Source organism: Cetorhinus maximus, chromosome 7 (genome assembly GCF_964194155.1).
Source record: "Cetorhinus maximus chromosome 7, sCetMax3.hap1.1, whole genome shotgun sequence".
Taxonomy (NCBI): domain Eukaryota; kingdom Metazoa; phylum Chordata; class Chondrichthyes; order Lamniformes; family Cetorhinidae; genus Cetorhinus; species Cetorhinus maximus.
The window spans coordinates 132,794,739-132,805,132 of record NC_135885.1 but is presented as its reverse complement, the minus strand read 5'-3'; the positions used below and the strand labels follow the sequence as shown (position 1 = coordinate 132,805,132).

Genomic DNA, 10,394 nt, shown 5'->3' with positions numbered 1-10,394 from the left:
AAATACCTGAATAGTGTGAACACCTGCAAATCATATTCTGCTATTTACAATACCTTTACAATAAGAACATTGAAGTGCCAGCAATCTTACTGCAGCAAAACTCAGTTATGCTGTGTTATTGTATTTAATAATTCGCGCACCGACATCATACCTTGCTCGGTTGCGGTTCGGCCTTTGGTTTGACCATTTGAGATCCTGGTGGTATCATCCCTTTTGGTGGGTCTTTCACTTCTACTTCTAGGCCAGCATCTGTAAAACGAGAACAAACAACAAACTTCAAGCTAACATCTAAACATATTGCACATCAAGGAGAAAAATTATAAAACTACAAGCCACTCTTAAAAATCTTGGTATTTCTGTAAGAGGATGGGGAGTTTGGAACTAAGGTTGTTAAAACGGTTTAGAAGTAAGCGGTTTAATATAATGAAAGACGGCACCATAGAATCAGCAGATAATCAATACAAACTGACATCCATAACCTCAGTGAAGAACCTAGTTTTCATGCTACACAACACGTTGCAAATTAATTATCGTTGACATAAAAATAGACCCAAAATTGCAAAACCAAAAATTTGCTTCAAATAAATGCTGTATTTTACTAGACCACACAGTGCATCAAACTTCCAAAGTTCTGCTGGAAGAAAAGCAATGCAATGACCTCAAGAATAAAATGGCAAAAAGCAAGCTGAAAGTAGCTTCAAATTCATCTAAAGGCCTTTACGGAAGTTATATCGAATTCCTGAACTGTATTCCTTCATTGTGATCTGCTTGTAGCTATTAATGTAACAGATAATAAATTTACCTGTTTCGATCCCATCTATTGTGACATGGATACTGTAAAGACCCACAGCTCCAGGTGTCCAGTTTGCACTGTAGGTTCCATCATTATTAGCCCGAATTAGCATATTTTCACTTGGCCTATAAAGTTAATCAGTAAATTCGTCAATAAAGCCAATAGTTTTGGAGGTACTTTGGACCAATATTCTTAGGTTTATGTTTGTTTTCATTTTACCTCTTAGGGGTGGGAGATGCAAATCGAAGCTCTTCAAATGAATAGCTTTCATATGCCTGTGTGAAGAGGAATGTAATGTCACATATACAAGCAAGTATATCGTAAGATGGTTCAACACTGCTGTAAGAGATCAGCCTGCCCAATGCGTCAGACCAACATGCTGGCAGAAACATGCTTAAGCCAACTCCTTAAACACTAGCTTTCCAGTTTAAACCAAGCCAGAGGACCAAATCTGAAGTGATAATTATTCTGTATCTCACTGGAGCTAGTTAAATAGATCAGTAAAGATGCCTATTGATGAGGGAACAATTTGTGGTGAAAGCAAAATGTTGAGAAAGTATATAACTACCTTCATCATAGTGATTGCAGTATATCGAGCTTCTTTTACTATCATTGGCTCATAAGATGCTTCCAGTTTGGGAGATGGCAATCCACCAAATGTCATATCAGTACTTGAAACAAGAACTGGTGGACTGCCAGGGATACGATGCAGTTTTTTAGTGTTCTCCTGCTGCACAGACTTTTTCTGAGAAAGTGGAACAGCTTTCACCTCAACCTGTTAAAAAATAGACAAAAAAATAACCAAGATTGTACAGAGACCATTTTTTTCCCCATTACTTTTGATGGGTACAAGCACAAGAAGCATCTCAACTCTAAAAATAGCCACTTGAGAAAATTACAAATTTCAATTATCGGCTCAAAGAAATTGCATGTCAATGCAGGAGACTTCATCAGACTTGCAACATGGCATATTTTTCGTCAGAGGAGCCCCTCATTTTGCATAATGAATTTCATTGTAGTTATACTACACTATTCCCATGCTGACAGGGAATTAAAGGGCCAGGGAAAAGAGTAAATCAAGAAATAAAATTGGGCAGCATCTTTAAACTTTGTTTGTTCCAGTTCTGTACAGCAAAATAAGCACCAATGGGCTGCATTTTTTTTTAACAAGTGCTGTTGCAGCACTCAAGCTGGAAGCTCAGATGCGGGATTAATTAATTATACTAATTGCTTCTGGCATATTTAGAGTTTCTAATAGTTTCTAAACTATAAAATACAATTCACTCTCAAAGTTGACAATTTGTTTTCAAACTAGACGTCTAAAAAAAAAAGCTCCAACATGCCCTGTGCAATTATTGAATCTATTATTTCCAATTTTTAAGAAGTAAAAAAAAGGACTGATATAACTCTGCAAATTTAATGTAAATAAAAATATTTCTCAAAGCAGGATATTTGCAAATCTTACACTATTTAAAAATTAGTAGTTTTGAGTTATATTACTCCTTTGAATGAGGCATCACACAGGTATACTAAAAACTCTCTTGGATAAATAAAGAACTTTTAACTGATATGTAAGTTGAACATAACCATGAATAGCATTGTTATCTTTCATTGTAAACTCCAATTTACAGTTACACATAGGGAAACTATTTTGGAACAAATTTTCTTTGGCTGCATTTATATTTGACAAAACACGGGTTGTCTACAGGAAGATATTTAGAGCCACACAGAAAAGGGGACTTGGGAGTGTTGATATTAAAAGTCTTCAGAAAGCCTAACTACATCAAACTAATATAATGTAAATACAATGAATATAACAGTGGTGCATAAGCCAGCCACAGTAATGTTTAAATGCTAATTTCATGAAAAAAATCCAGGTGCTTAAAGAAAAGCACTATTTGTGAACTTTCAAGCATCACTGACTCACAGGACCTGCAGAAAATTCTCAGTTGAAATTAGGAATTTATATTCAGTACCAAAGTGTTTCCCATTCACTTGCGTCATCCAGATAGCATGTTTTCAACTCTTCAATATGCATGGATTTTTAAATCACAACTTTGTGTTTTCAAAATATTAAGTTTGTTCTTTGGTCACCCATTTCCAGATTACGTTATACCTTCAGGTTTGGAACATGAACTATATCTCCGTATTGGTCCTTAGTCTGAACTGTGATGGTAGCAGGCCAGCCGCACCTGATGTAGTCCTTATTCAATATCAGCGAAGTTTTCTGAGGGTCTGCATAAGAATCTGGTTGAAGCCACCTAACATCATGGAAGAAGTAACAGAATTTACATACAAACTTTAACAAAAGTATATGCAAGATCATAGTATTTTATGCATTATGTATGTATTACCTTGCAAGTCGTCCACCACTAGACCCAGGTAAGCAGGTAATGAAGTCCTCTAAGAAAGAATGCTCATTGCTCTGCAGGTGGAGGGGAAGATTACCTTCTAGTGCCTCCAAGATAGTCGGTGAATGCGACAAAGCAAGGCCTTTTCCTAACAAACCAGCATGGTTTTTACAAACCTGGTAGAAGGAAAACACAGGTGAGCAAGATTAAGAAAAATGGTCAGTAATTTAAATATAGCAATTGAGAGCTCACCTGCAGAGCTGATTCTTCAAGAATTTCAAGATCTTCCTCCAGTTCATTGCCTGTCAAAACAAAGGTAATTTAATAGAATAGCAGCACAACTTTGCTTTTACATAATTAACTTTATTAGTCTTAGTCCATGTACTAAGGCCCATTATTCAGCAATAATCTATAATGGATCCCAAAAGACAATAAGGTCAAAATTTTGTACAAAGCCCTCATCAATATTCATTTTTGACTGACAAAAGTAAGCGTCCATACCAACAGGAAGTGCGAGGTCTTTTTTCATTAGTGATGCCGCACACATACTTCCAAGGTATGCCAATTCCTTTTCCAATTGTAGGATTCCCTGCAAAACAGATATATTTTTGCAGTGTTTTTGGTTTTAGCAAATATCCAACTTAAAAAATTATCATGGGGGTAATAATAATGGCAGTTACAAGGATTAACACAATTGGCAGGTTACTTCTCCGAAGTGCTGGCACAGGCTTCAGAAGGTTTAGGAAACTGAGTTTAGAGGATACGTTATGACTTAATATTCCCTCTAAAAACATTGATTTTAATTATAGAAGGAGCTTTATGCAGCATCTGATTAGATCTTGGGAATTTTGAATAACAATATGCCACAAAAGTAGAAAACTTTTTATTCTGCAGGATTCATACACTGATAAGCATTTCCCTCCAAAATATTATAAATTTATCTATCCTAACTAGCTGCAAGAAAGCAGGCTAAGATAACAAATGCGCAACACTCAAATTTGTTCCAATCTCTGTACAAGGAGATTACTGTGTGTCAGGGCTAGAAAGAGATGAGGAAACAAAGGAACCCAGTGTGTGGAAAATGTCAGAGTTCAAAATAGATACTAAAGATTTATAACCTCTTTCTCATTCATCTTTCTTTCACATATCATAGGATATTCACACAGTACTGCTCCAATAGAAAGATAAACTTCCCTGCTTAGAAACGTTAGGGGCTACCCAAAATTGAGAGTTGATTGAACTGAAAGTCATCTACCTAGTACAAAGATTGAACCTAAGTAGTCACAACACATGCAACCAACATTCACAAAGAAGAACCATTAATTTTCAACTCTTTCAGTGATCACGCTAAAAATGATTTACTTGGACATCAGACACAGGAATAAAATCTGCTTCAATTGGTCTTCACTTGGAAATCTACAGAAGAATTAATTAAATATGATCACTCTCTCTTGGAGTACATGCAAACTGATTCATCTCTTATATAAGCCACAGTAGGTCGAGGAAGTCTGTGGACGCTTGCTAAGGCTCCAAGAAGGAGTTTACACAGGAGACAGATATCCAGACCTATACAATGACATGAGATTAATACTTGGCCTGAAGCCTACATTTTTCCTTCCCATCAGACTAGAATCCAATAAAGGAGATGACTTCACTTAACACCTTTCTCAACTCAAGCTGCTTCAAAGTACATTTGCAGCGTAGTCACTGCTGTAATGTAGGGGAATGCAGCTGCCAACTTGCAGGCAGCAACCTCACAAACAGCAATGAGATACATGATGAGACCAAAATTGTACACAGTATTCGAGGTGCGGTCTCACCAATGACTGTACAATTGTAGCAAGGCTTCCCTGTTTTTTATACTCTCTCCCCCTTGTAATAAAGGCTAACATTTAATTTGCCTTCCAAATTACTTGCTGTACTTGTATGCTAATTTTTTGAGATTCATGTATGATGAAATCCAGATCCCTCTGCACTGCAGCATTCTGCAGTTCCTCTCCATTTAGATAATATGCTACTTTCCTATTCTTCCCACTAAAGTGGGCAACCTCATATTTGCCCACATTATATTCCAAATGCAAAATTTTTGCCCACTCACAAAATATCTACATCCCTTTGCAGACTCCGTGCCCTCCTGACAGCTTGCTTTCTTATCCACCTTTGTATTGTCAGCAAATCTGGCTACAATACATTCGGTCCCTTCATCTAAATCATTAATATTGACTACAAATAGCTGATCCCTGTGACACTCCACTTGTTAGTTTGCCAACCTAAATGTGACCCAATTATCCCGACTCTGGCTAATGAACAGGAAGCAATGGTCTATTCATGCTAATATATTAGCCCCAACATCATGAGCTCTTATCTTGTGCAGTAACCCTTTATGGGGCACTGTCGATTGCCTTTTGGAGTTCCAAATACATTACATTTACTGGTTCGCCATTATCCACCTTGTTGCTACATCAGCAAAGATTTCTAATAAATTTTTCCCTTTCTCCTTCCATAAAATCATGCTGACACTACTTGACTGTATGACAATTGAGGTTGAATGTTGACCAGGGCTTTGGGAGAACTCCTCTGCTCTTCTTCAAATAGTGCAACGGAATTTTTCATGTCCACCTGAAGGGGCAGAGGGACCTCAGTTCAAGATTTCATACAGAAATCGACGGCTCAGTACTGCACTGAAATTTCAGCCTGGATTATGTGTGCAAGCCTGTGGAACAGGGTTAGAATGCACAAATCTTCTGACTTGGGGGCGTGTTACCACTGAAGCAAGATTTACAATTTAACACAATCGAATTTTGTACTTCAAATACAAGTTATCTTATAAACAGTTGATTCATGAAACACAACAGGGATTGGAGCAGAATATTCCATTAAGAACCAAGTCGAGACATGATTTTGAACAGGGTCAGGAAGTACGAGTTGTCTTGCTAGATTCTTGGCTATTGATGGCACTAAAGAAGATCATTAAAAAAATTCTGGATTCAGAACAAACCATTGGCTATTAACATGTCACATTGGTAAACCAGGTTTAAACTCATCACTTTGATCACTGAGTGCAGGAAAAACAGATCTGAAGGAGGAGTAATACGAAACTGCATACTGGTATTCTTCAACAGTTAAAAATCAAAAAGGACTACACTAGATTTATTTATGCCAGCAACATTCTAATAGGTGGTGTCAAGTGCAGACAGACATTCAGGGAGTATAGATGCCCAAAAAGAGAAAGTACAGAAACTACATCAGCTGGCTGCTCTTAAACAACTCCAGGTCCAAGACCTCAGTTTGATGAAAATTTGCTGCTGTTGTGATGCGCCACTGAGTGAATTACAAAAACATAATAGCAGAAAACTGCTCCAAGATACAAAACATTTCAATGCTGCGCTAAAACTCCATAGGAATGCTGACATATATAAAAAATGCACAGACTTCAAGGTAACTAAGCTGAAACAAACCCCGAGGCAATAATCTGGAAATGAACAATGAATTTAGTACCAGAATGTGAACTTCGCAGATGGTCCATTTACTAATTCTATTATTCCTCCCTTATATGAAGACTTATACAACAAATAAATATATGATATACAGTGAAATCTGCAAATTACCAGCACCTTAGGGGCTGGCATCAGCTGCCTTGTTTTCAAAATGACCATCGTGTACTGTAAAAATGTTCCCAATATTTTGAAGCAGCTGCAATTATGATCAGCACCTAATCAAATGCAATAATGCTAAGCTCTCCCCTCTCATACCAGCGTTCAGCTCCGTTCAAACAGCTTGGCAGTCTACAGTTCTGTTTCATTTCCAACTGCTCTCACTTGTAACAGAGTGCAACTTCAATAAGAACTGCGTATCACAGTCCTACTTACCAACACTGAGGCAGTCACAGCACAAAAGAGAGGGGGAAACGTGATAACAGGTTCTGCTAATATATTGAAGCTTCCAAAGGAAAGTGTCAGAAGAGAGTGAGGACATTTAGGGGTGGGGCTAAGAACACAACAGCTCACATTAAGCATAGGAATGAAACCTGCAGGATGACTGACCAATAGCTGGGACTCATGGTGGAGGAACAGTCATCTACCTCCATTCCAAAACCCAAAGCTCCTCCAAACTGCTGCACAATCAGAAGCCAAGAGAAAGACGACAAAGATAGGGCATGGGGTGGGGGGACAGGAGCTGCCAGCATAAAGAGTGTGAATGGACATACTGCAGGAGCAGGGAAGAACATGCATGCACTTTTTTGATTCGGGAAACGGGTGAATAGGGTTACCAAAACTAATTGAAGATAATCCTGGAGGTTTGACCAGGTGAGATCTTGTCATCTGACTCCTGGTCCCCATCCCACATTTCATTGTCTCCATCTCACTCCACACCCCACCGAGTCCCCATTCTCATCCCTCCGAGCCACAATTTCCCAGACTCTTAAACCCTGTTAGGAAATAGAGATAGTTTAACTAAGTTATATTTGTATTTGTGGGTGTTAGGAATGAGAATTAACTTTAAAGTTTAAGTTTGATTTGTATTTCTGTATGTGTGTTAAGAAAGGTCAAATGGAGTTTTAGTTTCACTTTAAAAAGGTGCTTGCATTTTTAATGAGGAGTTTTACGACCCCTAAAAAAAAGGTAAACATAGAAGGGTAGAAATATTGGAATGTTGCCTAGCAAAAGGGTGCCAGAGAGGCAGGTCCCTCTCACAGACAGAGAAGAGAAACAGTTGTTTTGGAAGCTGTTAGATGCAGTTGCTTCTGAAAGTTGCTGCCAGGAGAGACTGGAGCAAAGGGAGCAGTTAGCCAGTCCCAGGCTAAAGAAAAACTCTAAAAATCCAGGAGAGTGGAAGAGGGGAAAGTTCAAAGACCACTGTCTAGTCAAGGGAAGGACATGAACCTGGGAAAAGGTCCTGTTAATGAAGTTAAGTGCGAGTGGCAGAGGGAAAGGCTTCATGCTTCAGACTTAAAAGAGACAAAAGCTGTAGAAAAGCAGATTTAAAGCGAGAACAGCTTGCAAGTGGCAAGAAGGTCCAAAGAGACAATTGACGGTCTATAACTCTTTGCTATGGGAATGCAAAGCAGTGCTGTACTGTTGATGGCTGAGTCAGAAAGACAGTGTGTGGAAGGCAGTTTGAATGCATGGGGTGGCCGCAGGGAAGAGGGACATCAGAAGGAGAGTTTGAAACCCTGGAGGTGAACCCTTGCGGAAGGTGCCTGAGAGAAAGTGTTGGTTTGGGAGAAGATTCCAAGGCGAGGCCTTGGAGAGTGGAGAATGGAAACCTTCATGTGAATGACGGAATTCAGTGAGATTGGTTGGCTCACGGTGTGATAAGCGCCTGGGAAGAGTTGAGGGAGAGATCCAAAGCATCTGTATGAGATGGCATCTGTCACTTGGTTTCAGAGTGTAAGAGCATAAGAAATAGGAACAGGAGCAGGCCCTCAAGCCTGCCCCGCCATTCAATAAGATCATGGCTGATCTGCCTCAGGCCTCAACTCCTGTTTCGTGCCAGCTCTTCATAACTCTCAACTCCATGATACTTCAAATATTTATCTACCACCTCTTTAAATGCTTTGTGATCTAGCCTCCACAACTCTGAGGTACTGAATTCCAGACATTCACTACCCTCTGAGAAGAAATTCCTTCGCATCTCAGTTTTAAATGACTGCCCTTATTCTATAACTATATCCCCTAGTTTGAGATTCCCCCACTAGCGAAAATATCTTCTCAACATCCACCTTGTCAAGCTCCCTCAGAATCTTGTACGTTTCAATAATATCATCCCTTGTTCTTCTAAACTCTAATGAATAAAGGCCTAACCCTGTTTAGTCATTCTTGATAAGTCAACCCCTTCATCCCAGGAATCAGCCTAGCGAATCTCTTTTAAACTGCCTCTAATGCCAGTATATCCTTTCTTAAATACGTGGACCAAGACTGTACACAGTACTCCAGGTGTGGTCTCACCAACACCCTGTACTGTCGTAACAAGACTTCCCTATTTTTAAACTCCAACCCCTTAGCAATACAGTTCAAAATTTCATTTGCTTTCTGAATTACTTGCTACACATGCATGCTAGCATTTGTGTTTCATGCACGAGAACACCCAAATCCCTCTGTGCTGCACTTTTTTTGGAGTCTCTCTCCATTTAAATAATAGTCTGCCTTTTGATTTTTCCGACCAAAGTGCATGACCTCACACTTTCCTACAATAAACTCCATCTGCCAAGTTTTTGCCCAATCACTCAACCTATATCCCCTTGGAGGTTCCTTACGTCCTCATGACAACATGCCTTCCCACCTATTTTCGTATCACCAGCAAATTTGGATACATTACACTCTGCCCCCTCCTCCAAGTCATTAATATAGATAGTAAATAGTTGAGGCCCTAGGACTGATCCTTGTGGCACTCCACTAGTTACGTCATTCCAATCTGAAAAAGACCCATTAATTCCGACTCTGTCTTCTGTGTGTTAACCAATCCTCAATCCATGCTAATACATTACCCCCAATATCGTAAACTCCTATCTTGTGCAATAACCTTTTATGTGGCAGCTTATCAAATGCCTTCTGTGGTGTCTGACCACAGGATGTCATAGGTTTACATGGACTGTGTGCTTACTGTGGACATTAGAGTACAAGATAGTTTTTGTAGCTTGTGTTATCCTTACAAATCTGTATACATCTGTAAAGGTATAGTTGTGGGTGAAGGAGTATTGTAATATAGTTCATCTTTTCTAGTTAAATGTTTTATTCTTTTGTTAAAAGTTCATCAGCTGACTCCCGTGCCTCAGTTCAGTAGCTACTCTCCACTTATCTCAACAAACAAAAGTTAGGATCTATCAAGCTGGATTCCACTCTGGGATCAGGCTTGTCCTAGGGTAACCTCAGCTGGGATCGTAACAAACCCTCACCCTCAGTTCCATTGCCTTGACCCCACCCACCCCTTTCAATTCCCAAGGCACCTCTCATGCCGCCCCCAACTGCCAACTTGAGGCACCCACGCTGATTGTTCCAGACACCAACTGCTCCCAGTTCTCTGCCCCGGTAGAGGTTACATCACTGGGTGGAGGCAGACAATTACATTACATGTTGGAGCCCAGCGCAATCGGCACCTGAATGAAAACTGAAGCTGAGGTAGATAGTTCTGCCACGTTTTAAGTTGTAAAAGGATTTGGTGGATTGAAGGTTATTTGTGGCATGTAATTTGGTTTCAAAGTACCGCTTTTATGTCTTACCATTTAAGTTATTTGGGTTACTCAATTAAGT

The 10,394-nt window shown here is 39.4% G+C and overlaps 1 protein-coding gene across 2 annotated transcripts in view; it reads right to left on the bottom strand.

Annotated features, from left to right (window-relative positions):
* Positions 1 to 10,394, bottom strand: part of mycbp2 (MYC binding protein 2) — a 191,023-nt gene that overhangs the window by 69,618 nt on the left and 111,011 nt on the right. For both annotated transcript variants that reach the window (XM_078545962.1, XM_078545963.1), the window contains exons 43-50: positions 3,646 to 3,733; positions 3,397 to 3,446; positions 3,148 to 3,320; positions 2,910 to 3,054; positions 1,362 to 1,568; positions 1,013 to 1,068; positions 803 to 918; positions 152 to 249 (exon numbers count right to left, since the gene is read on the bottom strand). In XM_078545962.1, the coding sequence (XP_078402088.1) occupies positions 152 to 249; positions 803 to 918; positions 1,013 to 1,068; positions 1,362 to 1,568; positions 2,910 to 3,054; positions 3,148 to 3,320; positions 3,397 to 3,446; positions 3,646 to 3,733 (933 nt within the window). The remainder of the gene's footprint in view (positions 1 to 151; positions 250 to 802; positions 919 to 1,012; positions 1,069 to 1,361; positions 1,569 to 2,909; positions 3,055 to 3,147; positions 3,321 to 3,396; positions 3,447 to 3,645; positions 3,734 to 10,394) is intronic.